General features: G+C 43.8%; 1 protein-coding gene across 2 annotated transcripts in view; it reads right to left on the bottom strand.

The window, feature by feature from the left end:
• TTLL7 (tubulin tyrosine ligase like 7) overlaps positions 1-16,451 on the bottom strand; it is a 329,157-nt gene that overhangs the window by 196,658 nt on the left and 116,048 nt on the right. For both annotated transcript variants that reach the window (XM_077450362.1, XM_077450361.1), the window contains exons 10-11: positions 8,452-8,546; positions 415-562 (exon numbers count right to left, since the gene is read on the bottom strand). In XM_077450362.1, the coding sequence (XP_077306488.1) occupies positions 415-562; positions 8,452-8,546 (243 nt within the window). The remainder of the gene's footprint in view (positions 1-414; positions 563-8,451; positions 8,547-16,451) is intronic.

Below are 16,451 nucleotides of genomic sequence, written 5' to 3'. Positions count from 1 at the left end.
AGTAAGCAGTAATGATATGCTGTAACTGCTGGCAACTAATCATAATTCCTGCCTGATTTGATACAGTAAATAAATTTTAACTCTAGCTGCTAGATATTGTATGTCTCAGAGCAGGTGGTGAGTGAAATTGCATGGGGGGGGGGGGGGGGGCAAGAAAGTTTTTGCCCATGGTTCAATCAATATTAAAGATGGCCCTGAATAGCGGCCATGTCTGTGCGGCCGTGCATCCTTACAAACTGCAATGGGCTTATCAAATACCGCACCTGGCAGTTGCAGACACTGTAACAAGTGGCTTGTTCATGTTTTACGGGCTTTATCACGCTGTGTGAACAAGACCTTAAATGTATTTCACGTGTGTATTTAGCGGTCCACCTGGAGTTCAGTACTGGTGTTCTTAGGTTAAAAAACACTTACCAGTTCCTCTTTCCTCCTCTCCAGCGTGTGGCGCTGTTTTTCCCAGTCAGACGACCCTGGCGACAGCCGTTTCATGGATCCCTGACCATAGAGTCTTTTTTGAGCCTCTGCCTTCTGTTTGGCCAAATTTTTCTTTTTATCGCTCGCTCTGCAGAAAAAAAAATTAAAAAAAGAAAAAGGACAAATTGAAGCTCAGTAATGAAATATTAAAACGCTTGCTCATCTAACTTTATTACCAAAAAGTGCCTGCTGAGAAAAAATCCCATGTGTGTTTACTTTCAAGGATAAAACAATTAGCATGTTTCTGTAACAGGTTTACAAATTACCTGCAGAACAACCAACAGATGATGCTTCTCTTTGTGCAACAAGCAAATCGGAATACTAAATAATACAATACAACAAAAGGCTAATGAACCATTACTACCCCATGTGCCAATTATCTAGACGGATTTCATGAAAGGATGGCTGCGGGGAAAATGGCTGCTGATACAAATGACGAAAATCGCAGTTTCAAATGTCTCTGTGTATTAATTCATTCCTTTATTGCTGTATCTTTTCTATATTTAAAGTGTAAACTTAACTCTGCAACTCAAAAAAAAAAAAACAACACACATACTGATGCTGATACAGTTTTTTAGATAAATTCTTAAAGAAGTAATAAACCCAAAAGCAAACATATATTTTAATGCAGCTTACCAATTCTTAGATGTTATGGCTGCATTTGTTTTTGTTTCTTTAGGCTTTCTTTCCTCTATTTTCTGGTGATCCAGCCAGTAAGTCTGTTGTCTTTCAACAGGAAAGCTCTCTTGCAGTTACAGGGATGAGGCGGATCACTGGCAAGGGTGTTTACAATGATCAGCTTTTATTTATTTATGTAAAATCCCAAAAGGAAAAAAACTGTTTGCTGTAAATAATTATTAAATATTACCTGGAGTTTGGCTTTGTTAGTGTATTTAAATTTGCTAGTACTTCCAACACTCCCGTCCCCCCAGACTGACAATGCTGCTGTCCAAATCCTAATGCAGTGCTTACACATCACCAGAAAAACTCCAATTATTCATTTAGAGTTTTATCCTGTTCTTTACGTATGACAAACCAGATGTTGCAAGCTCAACCCCAGAATCAAGGATCGAGCACCATCCTAGTTCAGAGTGCCATGCATGCGCAGAGTGTTCTCTCCCCTACTGCAACCTCTGGGCTCAGTGGCTTTGACAGGGGAAAGAGCACATTGCGCATGTATGGGCTCTGAACAAGGATGGTGCTTACTCCTGTGATGTTGGGAGCCAACGGCTGGCACGTCCTATGAACAGAACAGCATAGAACTAACAAGTGGTGTGACCAGGCAATGAAGAGAATTCTAAGCGGCATCACTAGAGGGATCACTAGCAGGATGAAGGAGATCCTGATTCCCCTATATAGATCTTTAGTGATCAATGATAGGATCACCATCAGGAGATAGGAAGTCCCGATTCCCCTATAGAGAACTTAAAGCGGAGGTCCACCCTAAAGTGGACCTTCCGCTCATCGGAACCCTCCCCCCCCCTCCGGCGCCACAATTGGCACCTTTCAGGGGGGAGGGGGGTGCAGGTACCTGTACAGTACAGGTATCTGCACCCACTTCCGGGATAGCTCTCTGCGGAAAGGGGCGTAAGTTACGCCCCTTTCCGAAAGTCCCCCGCTGCCTGCTGGGAAACACACAGATCCCAGAGGCAGCGGGTCCATCCTTATTGCGCAGCGCGACTCGCGCATGCGCAGTAGGGAACCGGGAAATGAAGCCGAAAGGCTCCACTTCCTGATTCCCATACCCAAGATGGCGGCGGCAGCACCCGAGAGACGATCGAGAGATCGGCTTCGGGTGCCGACATCGCGGGCGCGCTGGACAGGTAAGTGTCACTATTTTAAAAGTCAGCAGCTGCAGTATTTGTAGCTGCTGGCTTTTAAAAAAAAAAAAATGCGGACTCCCGGCGGACTCCCGCTTTAAGTTATCAGTAGAGGAATTACCAGCAGGGGGAAAGAGTTCCTAAATCCTCTATATGTACTTTCAGTTATCACTAGAGGGATTACCAGCAGGAGGAAGGAGGTCCTGATTTCCCTATATACTGTAGATCTTCAGTAATCAATAATATGATCACAAGTAGGAGGAAGGAGGTCCTGATTCCTCTATATTGATCTTTATGTATACACACGGCCGGACTTTTCAACAGCAAAGGTTCGACGGAATAAATCCGTCAGACAATTTGACCGTGTATGGGCTTCATCTGACCTTTGCTGTCGAAAAATCAGACGGACTTTTGATTTAGGACATGTTTCAAATCTTTCCGACGGACTCGAGTGCGGTCAAAAAATCGGTTCGTCTGTATGCTAGTCCGACGGACGAAAACCGATGCTAGGGCAGCTATTGGCTACTGGCTATGAACTTCCTTATTCTAGTCCGGTCATATGCCGTCACGCTCGAATCTGTCGGACTTTGGTGTGATTGTGTGTGTCCAAGTCCATTCATTCGGAAAGTCCGTCAGAAACTCTGCCGAACCTAGTCTGCCGGAAAGTCCGATCATGTGTACACGGCATTAGTTATCATTAGAGGGATCACCAGCAGGAGGAAGGAGGTCCTGATTCCTCTATAAAGATCTTTAGTTATCACTAGTGGGATCACCAGCAGGAGGAAGGAGGTCCTGATTTCCCTATATAGAAATTTACATTAAGGGAACCAGCAGTGGTTGTAAACCCTGATGAAAAAAAAAAAAATCTCCTGCAAGACAAAGGCATAATGAGCTAGTATGCATAGCATACTAGCTCATTATGTATTACTTACCTTAAATCGAAGCCCCCACAGCCATCCTCGTCTCCTCCTCCGACCGGCGACATCTCTCCCGGGGGTTACTTCCAGGTATCGCGGCTCCGGCGTTGTGATTGGCCAGTGCCACAATGATGTCACTCCCGCTGGTAACGGCACACAGACTGAAGCAACGACACATATGTGCCATTGCTTCAGTTTGCCCCAGTGCGCATGTGCTGATGATATTGGCACATGCAGGGGACAGGGGATATCTCCTAAACCGTGTAGGTTTAGGAGATATCCAGGGTAGCCACAGGTAAGCCTTATTATAGGCTTACCTGTAGCATAAAGTTGTTGTAAAGGGTTTACAACCACTTTAAGGAAGTCCTGATTCCCCTATATTGATCTTCAGTTATGGCTAGGAAATCACCATCAGGAGGAATGAGATCCTGATTACCTGTTATAAATCTTTATTTACCACTAGAGGGATCACCAGCAGGATGAACTTCCTTATTCCTTTATATAGAACTTTATATAGAGGGATCAGCAACAGAAGGAAGATCTAAATAGATCTTTAGTTATCACTAGAGAAATCACCATCAATAGGATGGACTTCCTTATTCCTTTACATAGAACTTTATATAGAGAGATCACTGGCAGGAGGAAGGAGGTCTTGTTTCCTCTATATAGATCTTAAGATATGTTTAGAGGGATCACCAGCAGGAAGAAGGAGATCCAGGTTTCCATATATAGAATTTTAGTTATCACTAGGGATGAGCTGAACACCCCCCCCCCCGGCTCGGTTCACGGCATAACATGCAAACAGGCAAAAAATTTGTGCGGACACCCGAACACCGTTAAAGTCTATGGGACTCGAACTTGAAAGATCAAAAGTGCTAATTTTTAAGGCTAATATGCAAGTTATTGTCATAAAAAGTGTTTGGGGATCCGGGTCTTGCCCCAGAGGACATGGATCAATGCAAAAAAAAGTTTTAAAAACTGACATTTTTTTTGGGAGCAGTGATTTTAATAATGCTTAAAGTAAAACAATAAAAGTAAAATAATCCTTTAAATATCGTGCCTGGGGGGGTGATTATAGTATACCTGTAAAGTAGCAAATTTTCCCCGTGTTTAGAACAGTCCCAGCACCAAATGACATTTCTAAAGGACTAAAAGTCATCAAAGGCCCTATACACTCTGTGGAAAATTGGGCCTTAAGTGTTGGTGGTGCCAGAACACTGTAAGCCCTCACAGTTACTCTTGGTGGGCGCTGGAATGGGCCCTGCTGTGAAATATTATATCAAGAATTGTAATTATATGCCCCTGTTAAACAGGGGCAGAAAAATTGGGACTTAGGAAGCGGTGGTGGTGCCCTGAACTAAAAATATTCTTAGAAGCTATCATCATGAAGATTGAGGAGGAATAGGATAGTCACTCAGCATATGCAGTCTTCAAGGGATCCCACATCCATAGAAAAATCAATCGGTTACATCAGCATCAGGTGCTTGGTAGCTGGTGATCCAAGACTGATTCATTTTTATGAATGTGAGCCGATCAACAGAGTCTGTGGACAGACGCACTCTGTGATCGGTTACAAAGCCTCCAGCAGCACTGTATGTGCGTTCAGAAAGAATGATGGATGCAGGGCAGGCCAGATGCTCAATTGCATATTGAGCAAGCTCTGGCCAGTGGTCCATCCTCAAGACCCAGTAACCCAGTGGATGTTCTGTTGGAAAGGTCACCCTGCCTTTGGCCAATTATGGCTCTCTTAGCTGAGGGTGCTAGGATTGGCCAAAGCATGCAGGTCATGGGTGCATGCTTTGGCCAATCACCATACATCAATATACTGCGCTCCCACAGTGCAGTATGGTGTGTTTCTCGGCGCTTGAATTTGGTGCAAACGCCCCATAATGTTCGGTTTTCGACGAACGGCCAAACAGCCAATGTTCAAGTCCAACTCATGTTTGTACCAAACATAAAGCTCATCCCTAGTTATCACTAGATAAATCTCAAACAGGAGGAAAGGAGATCATCTATATAGATCTTTTATTATGACTAGAGGGATCATCAGCCAGAAAAAAGGAGGTCCTGATTCCTAGAACTTTAGTTAGAGTTCATTTAAATAACCGTATCTAGTTCTGAGACCTCACATACAAAAAGATTGAATATATAGATTGATAGGATAGAGTGGGTTCAGGGACGGGCAACAAAAATAGTGAAAGGTCTGAGGGATAAAGCACACCAGAAGAGACTGCAGGAACCTGATATGTACTAGGGCTGCAATGAACAATTATTTTCATAATCGATTAGTTGGCCGATTATTGTTTCGATGAATCGATTAATCTGAAAAAAATCATTAAAAACCTTTTTTCATTTATTTCAAATAATAATATGAAAAAACGGAGTGTAACACTCAAACTGCATCACAACATAACTACTAAAGTACATTACTCATTCATTACTGACTATGCAGTGAGGGGGCTGGCCCTAAATGGGAGAGGGGGCCGCACTAGAGAGTGGGAGGGAGTAACCTAGTTCGGAGACCAGGCGTTAGAGGGAGTAGGTTGGGAGGGAGGGAGTTTGAAAAAGAGGAATGTGGGAGAGGAACCAGACCAGAGGGGGTTGCGATAGAAAGGGAGGTTGGTTGGACAAGGGACCAGACCCAAAAGGGGGGGGGGGGGTGGGGGGGCTGAGGCAAGGGACCAGACCAAAGCGGCTGAAGAAACCAGACTGGAGTGTGGGAGGGAAAGGTCTGTGTATTCCTCAAACTGATGCCAATTATGGGGCACTATTGCCCCCAGGAACATCAATGACGGGGCACTTTGCCAAGTTCACTTACTGTATTAAAAAAGTTAGCCACTACCTTTTATGGCAGCCCGCTCACGGCTGCTTCTCTCCTCTCTCTCCGTTTCTCTTCCCTCGAGGCAGCAAATCGGGCGGGGCTGAGATTACCCCGCTGAGGTAAGCAAGGAGGAGAGAGAGGCAGATGTGCCAGGTCACAGGAGCACCACTATGAGAATACAGCGGCGCCGGCTTGTACACAGAGGATTATACGGGACTCGGGTGGAGGCGGGACTGGCAGGGAGGAAGGTGCATGCCGTTAGCAGACCAACTAATGGACAATGAAAATTGTTGACGATTTTCATTATAGATTTTATCGATTAATCGTTTCAGCCCTAATATGTACAGTACTGAGGAAAGAAGGGAAATGGGGGGGAACGACATGATTGTACAACAGGGTGTAAATCAGGTTTAGGAGGGCAGTATATTTCGATATTAAGCTAAGATCAAGAACATTTGGGCATAAACTCAAACTAAAATGAGTACAGTTCAAAACGAATCTTATTTTAGTATTCATTTAACTAACTGAGTAGTTGATGCTTGGAATAGACTTCCAGTAGAGGCAGTGTGTGAGAAGGTGCATCGTGATGTGGTGGCAGAAACCATAGGGAATACAGGTGAAAAAACATGAATATATTGTAACCGAAGTCCAGCAATACAAACAGACCCAGTCGGGGAAGGCAACCCAACTCGGAACACTCCGAATTTGTAGGAGCAAAGCGGCAGTACAGTGGTTGGCCAGAAGGTGCAGACAGAATCACAAGATTGTGGCCTGGCCGGTCTGCACGCAAATGGGAAGGCCTTTCCCTGACCCTAAGCACTGTCCCTGACAGACGGGAGACCTGTAACTACTCTAGCCACTCACAAAATGAGCACCAAGGTCTTAAATAGACTCTGCCTGACCCAAGAAGGCCACCAAAGTCACATGGGGCTTCAAGGAAGGATGAGGTGTCCCTGCACTTTCCCTTCTCCTCCAGAACCTTTCCCTGATGCTAAGCACTGTCCCTGACAGATGGAGACCTGTCTGTTCTCTAGCCAGTTACAAAATGCGCACCAAGCATGGGAGCCAGGGTCTTAAATAGACTTTGCCTGACCCAAGAGGGCTGCCAATGTCACTTGGGGTGCTAGCATCCAATCGGATAGTGGCCTCCTTGTGAGAGAGGAAACAATAGAGGAACTAGGTTTCTTTTGACTTCCTCCACCTGCATTGCCACTGTGGACAAGTGCCAGCTTTAGGGGAGAAAATAGACTCCATCTGCCTACAAGTGAGTCAGTCAAAAGAAGTGGATTCAAACATGCTTGAGACAAACAGATCTATACAATCTGGGCAGACTCAATGGACCACTTGGTCTTTTTTTTTTTTGCTATCACCCCTTCTATGTTTCCAAACAGTATGGCAATTGTTTTATGGTACACAATATTTTTACAAACTAAATGTCATCTATCTATCTATCTATCTATAGATATATCTATATCTATAGATCTATATATACATATATATACATATATTCCGTATAAAACGCATAGGCGTATAACATGCACATTCATTTTAAGAGGGGAGTTTCAAGGAAAAAAAAATTATATTTTAAATAAGGAACTTTGAAGCAAAATAAGGGTCAGTGCCCATCCGCAGCCTCACAAGTGCCATTAATGCAGCCTCATCAGTCCACATCAATGCAGCCTCACAAGTGCCAATAATGCAGCAGCCTTCACCATTGACATCAATGCAGCAGCCTCACCACTGCCATCAGTGCAGTCTGATCGATGCCCATCTGCAGCCTAGAGGGGACAGGGAGGGGGGTGGGAAAAACGCTGACAGATTACATACAGTGATGATCTCTTATGATAGACTGAACAGTTGGCCAATGTCAATGTCTTCCCAGGAGACGGGACTTCCTATTACAGAGGCCACCAAGTAAACAGGAGATTCACACTGTATGTAATCTGACGGTGCTCGTCCCGCCCCCTCCCTGTCACCTCCAAGGCAGCTAAAATTTAAGCATTGGCATATAACACGCACCACGCACACGCTATTTGCACCCGATTTTCAGGGTGAAAAGGTGCGTGTTATACACCAATAAATACAGCGTGTGTGTGTGTGTGCGTGTATATATATATATATAGAGAGAGAGAGAGATAGATAGATAGATATGGGCCAATGTAGAAATTATATATATATATATATATATATATATATATATATATATATATATATATATGACTGTAGACTTGCTTTAATATCAGATGCCTCTTCATGGTTCAGAAACCAGTTTTCTACACATGTACAGCTGCTGATGTCCAATCAGCCTCTGTAGGTAACAAGAAAGTCAGAACAGAAATAGTTCCCTGTGTATCGCCATCTCCTGCAGCCTCTTCTCCAGACATGCTCTTTACAGAAACAAAAGGTTGAAACCAGTTACCTTATGTTCAAAAGTTTTAACGCATTTAGCAAAACTCCTTTCTTCACATCATAGTCAATCTTCTGATCTGTTCCAAAGCTGGGAGCACGATTGATCTGGAGAGATGAAAATAGATATGAAAAAATTCAATTAAAAAAAGGGGAAGTGATATTTTCAATAAGACAATTGTACAAAGGAAACAAAGGGTCATGGCTCGAGGACAGGGTTAACTGGAAAGAGGAACTATGACAATTTTGGTCCATTTTAGTTGAAACATTTTTTAGCTGATGTGTTAGATCTCTTTTATTACTCTACAAAACATATACTATACTATACTATCTTTGTATCGCAAATAAACATTTAATTTATGACAAAGGATTCCCAGAGCACTATATAAAGGGAAAGCACCGCAGTGGTTTTCTACATTGGCCCATTCCCCCACAGATTTTAGTGGTGCCCTCGGCCAGGATGTTCTGGAGGTTGTGTGGGGTTAAGAGCTCCTAACCATCTTGCTGCAGCATCATCTGTCTGTAGAGCTTCCCTGAGTCACTGTCCCGCTTTTATATCAACGTATGCTCCAGGTGAGGTGCTGACACTGCTTGCCAGCCAGGGTCCACTGCACATTGCCGCTGCTTAAGAGAGGCAATGCAGAGAGTGTGTTTGAAAAAAAAAAAAAGACAGCACTGACAGCTGCCCAGTAGAGCTGTGTTGGCTGCTGTAAGGAGAACAAGCAGTGAGTCATAGAGGGGATTCGGTACAGAGAGTGGTGAAAACCATGGATGAGGGGAGGAAGGCTGTGCTAGGTGCAGAGGGGTGAAAGCCATGGATGGGGGGGAGGCTGTACTAGGTGCAGAGGGGTGAGAGCATCTGTGGATGAGACGGGGAAGGCTCTGCTAGGGTCAGAGTGGTGAGAAGTGTGGACAAGAGGGGGAAGCCTGTGCTATGTGCAGAGTGGTGAGAGCCCTGGATGAGGGGGGCTGTACTAGGTGCAGAGGGGTGAGAGCTGTGGATAAGAGGGGGAAGGCTGTGCTAGGGTCAGAGTTGTAAGAGCTGTGGACGAGAGGGGGAAGCCTGTGCTAGGTGCAGAGTGGTGAGAGCCCTGGATGATGGGGAGGATTTGCTAGGTGCAGAGTGGTGAGAGCCCTGGATTGGGGGGGGCTGTACTAAGTGCTAAGGGGTTAGAGCTGTGGATAAGAGGGGGAGGCTGTGCTAGGGTCAGAGTGGTGAGAACTGTTGACAAGAGGGGGAAGCCTGTGCTAGGTGCAGGGTGGTGAGTGCCCTGGATGGGGGGGGGGGGTTGTACTATGTGTAGAGGGGTGAGAGCCCTGGATGGGGGAGGCTGTACTAGGTGCAGAGGGGTGAGAGCTGTGGATGAGAGGGGGGAGGCTGTGCTATGTTCTAGGGTCAGTGTGGTAAGAGCTGTGGACGAGAGGGGGAAGCCTGTGCTAGGTGCAGAGTGGTGAGCGCCCTGAGATGGGGGGGTGGGCTTTGCTAGGTGAAGAGAGGTGAGAGCTGTAGATGAGAAGAGGAAGACTGTGCTAGGGTCAGTGTGGTAAGAGCTGTGGACAAGAGGGGGAAGCCTGTGCTAGGTGCTGAATGGTTAGAGCCCTGGGATGGCGGAGGGGGCTTTGGTAGTTGCAGAGTGGTGAGAGTCCTGGATGAGGGGGGAGGGGAGGCTGTACTAAGGGCAGAGGGGTGAAAGCTGTGGATGAGAGGGGGAAGGCTGTACTAGGGTCAGAGTGGGGGAGCTGTGGACTAGAGGGGATGCCTGTGCTAGGTGCAGAGTGATGAGAGCTGTGGATTGGGGTGGAGGTGCAAGATGCAGAGGGATGAGAGCTGTGCAAAAAAAAGGGGGGAGCTGTACTAGGTGCAGAGGTGAGAGTTGTGTATGTGCGGGGGTTAGGTGCCAAGGTAAGAGCTGTAGATGTAGCTGGGGTGCCAAGCTGATAGCTGTGGAGCCAGGGTACAAAGGTAAAAGCAGTGGACGGAGCTGAGCTATGATGGACATGGGGTGCAGAATTAAGATGTAGAAGTGGGAAGAGACAAGATGTGGAGGGGGATGATGAGGTGAGCTATGCACAGGAAATGCAAAGGTGAGCTGTGGATAGAAGGTTAATAAGCTCTGGAGAAAATTCCCTTATAGAGTGCATAGTCTATTTGCCTTTAGTAAATCAACTCTAATATATCTTTCACACTGCACTATAGGTTTTTTGCACGTTAAACTGCAACCCCATAAAATCTCATTGTTTAAACAGTCTTAATGCAGATCAGGCTCTGCATGCAATTATACTGAAAGGGTGAATTTCAGCCGCACACCAGGAAGCCTTACGGCAGTTCATGGTGATAGCTGATCCAGCCCCGAACTGGCTCCTCCCCCTGACTCCGTTCACCCCATAAGTGGCTCAGCTATGAAGTCAACCTGCCTAAAAGCTAAGCGTCAGCAAAAACAGGTGCAGATTCAGAGCAGCAAGCACAAGCTTCCCATAGGTAATATCCACCCCTGCTTGGCATCATTCAGTAATGAGATGTGTGCCTGTTAATGAAGCAGACTCACAAGTGCCATTCAATAACCCAATTTCTGTCCTTTTCTTAGGCTTTAATTAACATCACAAAGCAAGCTCGTACAACACAGACACGGGTAACAGATTTAACTGTAAAACCAAACAATGCCGCCTGAGCGAAAATCTATTTTTAATCATTATGTCAACATGCATAATTAAAAGTACTCATAGAAGCTGATACAAATGTACCCAGCATGTGCTGCCTCTAATTATGGCATTTAAATTCGCAAATGATTACAGTATTAGACTGGTAAAACTGGCAGCTAACAAGGGGAGGAAGAGATCCAAGAATGTAATGTTCTCCCCATAGTCATCCTACAGGAATCCAGGCCATTAAGCCTTTCCATTAATGCATTAAAGGGACAAAATCACCCAAATAGATGGTCATTATTCCACATTGAAGAATTCTCTCTGTAATGTTATTTCCTGTAAGACCAGGGGTTATCGCATGTAGACACAGATAGCCATTATTTGCTAGTTATAGTAACCTCATACATGTCACAGAAGGTAATGGTATTTCACGCTCACCATTGCAAATTTCCTAAGATCAAGATTCCCTTTTAACAATAATTACAATATGTAAAGCTTACAGGAACACCAAAGCAAAGTAAAAATAGCAACCAATGTGATCAATGTATAACTAGCGAACAAAAGAAAGGTGCACGTGGATAAGGCACTACGTAGAATGAAATAGAATGCAATTTAGACATAATACAAAAAAATCCCCAACACACTTACCAGCTAGACCAGTCTTTCTAAGCCAGGGTTATATAGGGCCCTACAGTTCCTCCTGAGGTTTCCATGGGTTACTCTAAGCATTAAATAGATTGATCTCCAACCAACCCTGACCACCAATGGGAGTTTTCCACTCCATCTCCCACCGATACTGACCACCAATGTAGAGCATCACTTCTACATTGACTAGTAAGTGATCGAGGGACACCACAATTTGAACTGTCTATGTTTCTTTTGTGTTGTTATCATTCATTTCATTTTAAGATTGTTACTGAAAATTATTTAGTTATATAAAACAAAGGGGTGTTAAATGATCTGCCCTGGGTATGACATACCCTAGTTAAGACAAATGATTTATTATTTTGTTTAAACCTTTCTAAAACGTATTGTTCATGCCAATGTTGCAGGAGCTGCAGGTATCCTTTTTAGAAGGGTTCCTCAAGACCTGAAAGTTATTTCAATAATCCCTTCAAGGTAGAAAGGTTGTGAAAAGATGAACTAGACCAGGGGCCTCCAAACTCTCTAAGCAAAGAACCAGTTTAATGTTCTTTAAAGTTTAGGGGGGCGGGCAGACTGTGACTAGTTAAAGTAAAAAAATGACATAGTGTCTGTGGCCAGTAAGAGAAGGTTTAGTGTCCCATCGTTGGTACAACTGGGAAGAATAGTGCCCCCTTGCTGGTATCACTGGGAGGAATATTGCCTCATCCTTGGAAACAGTGGGAGGAATTATCCCCCATCATAGTGTCAGTGGAAGGGTTTTGTTGTATACATTTGTAAATACATGTGAAGTCACAATGGCATGCTATGGATCCTCTGCAAAGTGTGGTCCCTAAAAGGATTGTCTTCATTGGCATTCAAATTATAAATTTTTAGGCTTTTTCAAGTTTTTTGTTTTTTTTACCGCATGTCTACTCCCTTTGGTTGGGCACTTTTTTAAGACTAAGCACTAAGTGATTTACTGTACTGCCATTCTTAAAGAGATCTTCACATTTGCTTTGGTCTCTGAGTGATTCGGGTGGAGAAGATGCTTGAAAATTACCCATTTTGTCGCCAGTAAAGACTGGTCCTAACTCTAGACTATATCATAGGTAATGAATCACTGTATTTCTGGCTGTAGCATCTTTTCTTATTGAATAGTAGCAAGGGTTACAGAAAACTGCATAGTAATATGACACAGCACATTATGTAGGAGACTGGTGATATAAGAGTTAACTCAATGGATACCATTTTTTAAAAACACTGTACAAGATGTGTTTGTCTGCAAGTCACCAGACTCTGAAAAAGTGCTTTTCGGAATGAAACATTTCAGAGGTGAGCTCCGGTGCTAAGTGAGGAAAGGAGGGGAAGTGATGGGTCAACACAGACAGCAATTACATACTCCCAGAAGATGAGAGGGCTATGATGTGCAAGGTTGGATGGAATTGTCTAGTCAAATTTTCAAAGTTCAAAGGTACATTACAAGTGAACAAAAAATAATTTATGGAAAGGGAAAACACTGCAAGTAAGAATTGAAATACTTAATGCTTGCTGTTAGTTGGCACAAGACAGGGAAGTATGCAAACACAGGGTAACATATCGGTAATTAAAGCGTATCTAAAATGAAAACTTTTTGTTTTAGCTAGAGTAGGAAATAGCACCTACTGTTGGGTTTTACTATTGACTTTCTATTGACTTCTGCCACTGGGACTGAAAGTAAAGAGAAAACATAATGCAAAATACTGAATTATGACCGCAACGAGGCTAAAAGTGAAATTTTCCAATGTGGACACTTGTGGTGACAAAGATTTCCATCACTTCCTTATGTCTCTGCAGGACAGGAATTTAATGAAAAGCTACCCAATGTAAAAATAATCTGTTGGTTTTTAACCCTGCCCTGCGCTATCAAAATTTTTTAAAAGTTTTGGATTTAACTGTATTTCAAAGTGGAACTAAAGGCAAAAAAAATGAACAGGCAGGCTAAAGAAGGGAGGCCTGAATCTGTTGCTAAAATCCCTAGTGATTGAACACAAGCAGCATGTAGTAGCATGTCATAGTGATCAATTTTGCAAGCCTTACAGCTACTACATGCTACCTGTGTGGCATAGTCCATAATAATATATCTGTTTAGCAATCAATTGTCTACATCTTGCAAAAACCTCCTATATACCTCCAACCTAATGATGTGACTGCCAGCAATTAGATAAATCTCTCAAAAGCAAAAATAATTAAGCCCTCAAAGTTATTATTAAAGTGGGGGTTAGGATTAGGGTTAGCTGGAAAGGTAAATTGAGGGTTGAGATTAGGGATAGCTGGAAAGTTAACAAGAGGGTTGGGATTAGAGTTATCGGGAAAGTTAAGGAATTAAAGTGAAAGTTGAAATCAGGGTTAGCTGGAAAGCTAAGAAAAGGGTTAAGATTAGGGTTAGCTGGAAAGTTAAGGTGAGGGTTGAGATTAGGGATACTCAGAAAATTAACAAGAGGGTTGAGATTAGAGTTAGTTGGAAAGCTAAGAAGGTTGAGATTAGGATTAACTGGAAATGTAGAAAGAGGGTTAAGATTAGGGTTAGCTGAAAAGCTAAGGTGTTAAGGTGAGGGTTGAGATTAAGGTTAGCTGAAAAGCTAAGAAGAGGGTTGAGATTAGAGTTAGCTGGAAAGTTAGGGTGAGGGTTGAGATTAGGGACAGCTGGAAAGTTAGGGTGATCTCACTGCCCAGGAGATCACCAATCACTTCAAACAGAAGATTGATACAATTCGCAAAGAGATCTCTACTGTTCCGATACCCTCCACGCTTTACACTTCATGCCCACAGGTACAATCATTACTTCCCTCTTTCAACCCCTCCATTATAGACGAGGTTGCTAAACTACATCTTACCACCTGCCATCTGGATCCTGTTCCCCCTGTAAATGCTACATTCACCCTCTGGCTTTATTCTACACTCTCTAACCAACATCTTCAATCTCTCACTCTATTCTGGCATCTTCCCCAACTCTCTAAAATATGCACTTGTCAGACCCATACTTAAAAAGCCCTCACTGGACCCATCCAATCTTAACAACCTCCGCCCCATCTCCTTGCTCCCCTTTTTATCCAAACTCCTTGAACCTCTGGTCTACAACCAACTAAGCAACCACTTTGCTGATATTAGGCTTCTTGATCCCCTTCAGTTGGATTTCATCCTCAACACTCCGCAGAAACTGCTGTCCTAAAACGAACAAACGATCTACTAATGGCCAAAATAAATGGACACTATTCTGTATTCCTACTCCTGGACCTCTCTGCTGGCTTTGATACAGTTGACCACCCCCTCCTTCTCAAAAAACTTCACGCCTTTGGTCTGTACTCTTCGCTGGTTCTCTTCCTACTTATCCAACCACACCTTTAGCGTTTCTTACAACTCTACTTCCTTCTCTCCTCTTCCTTCCTCTGTTGGGGTCCCCCAAGGTTCTGTTCTTGGACCTCTCCTATTTTCAATATACACCTCCTCCCTTGGTCAGCTGATACCACCTCTATGCTGATGACACCCAAATCTATTTCTTTACCCATCAGCTCACTCCCTACATCTCCTCACGTATAACTAATTTATGATCAGATATATCAGTCTGGATGTCACTCCACTTTCTCAAACTCAGTCTATCCAAAACCAAACTTATAATTCTTCCTCCCCCATGGGCCCCTTCCCCTGATCTCTCTGTTAAAATCCATGGCACAACTATAAGCCCATCCCCGCATGCCAAGGTCCTAGGTGTAGTCATGTACTCTGAACTCTCCTTTAAGCCCCACGTCCAAACACTGTCCTAATCTTGCCACCTCAACCTCTGCAACATCTCCAAAATACGCCCCTTTCTAACCAATGACACAACAAAGCCCTTAATTCACTCCCTGGTTATCTCCCGCCTTGACTACTGCAACTCCCTTCTCATTTGCTTACCTATACATAGTCTACCCCCCTTAATTCATCGTGAATGCTGCTGTCAATCGCTCTATATCTGCTACTCCTCTCTGTCAATCCCTCCACTGGCTTCCGCTCACCTTACAAAGCCATCCACAACTTAGCCCCCAGCTACATCACCAGCCTAGTCTCTAAATACCTACCTATTCATTTTGTTTGTTCCTCTCAAGACCTCCTGCTCTCTAGTTACCTCATCGCCTCCTCCCATGCTTGCCTCCAGGACTTTTTCAGAGCCTCGCCAAGCCTATGGAATGCCTTACCTCAATCTGTCCGATTATGTCCTACTCTATTAGCTTTTAGACAATCCCTGAAAACCCTTCTTTTCAGAGAAGCCTACCCTACCCACACCTAACAACTGTATTTTCATTTTCTCCATCAGCTCATCTCCCACAGTTATTACCTTTTGTTCCACTAGACCCTCCCTTCTAGATTGTAAACTCTAACGAGCAGGGCCCTCTGATCCCTCCTGTATTTTATTCTATTGTAAGTGTACTGTCTGTCCCCATGTTGTAAACCACTGCACAAACTGTTGACTCTATATAAATCCTGTATAATAATAATAATAATAATAATAATTAGGGTTAGCTAACAAGTTAAAAAGAGGGTTGAGATTCGAATTAGCTGGAAAACTAACGAAAGGGCTTAGATTGGGATTAGCAGGAAAGTTAGGTTGAGGGTTGAGATTAGGGTTAGCTGGAAAGGTAAAACGAGGGTTGAGATAAGCATTAGCTGGAAAGTTAAGAAGAGGGCTGAGATTAGTGTTAGCAGGAAAGTTAAGGTGAGAACTTAGAATAG

The sequence above is a fragment of the Lithobates pipiens genome, unplaced genomic scaffold, assembly GCF_037356315.1.
Source record: "Lithobates pipiens isolate NorthernLeopardFrog02 unplaced genomic scaffold, aLitPip1_a1.2 Scaffold_23, whole genome shotgun sequence".
NCBI classification, from domain to species: Eukaryota; Metazoa; Chordata; class Amphibia; order Anura; family Ranidae; genus Lithobates; species Lithobates pipiens.
This window is presented reverse-complemented; position numbering and strand designations above follow the sequence as displayed.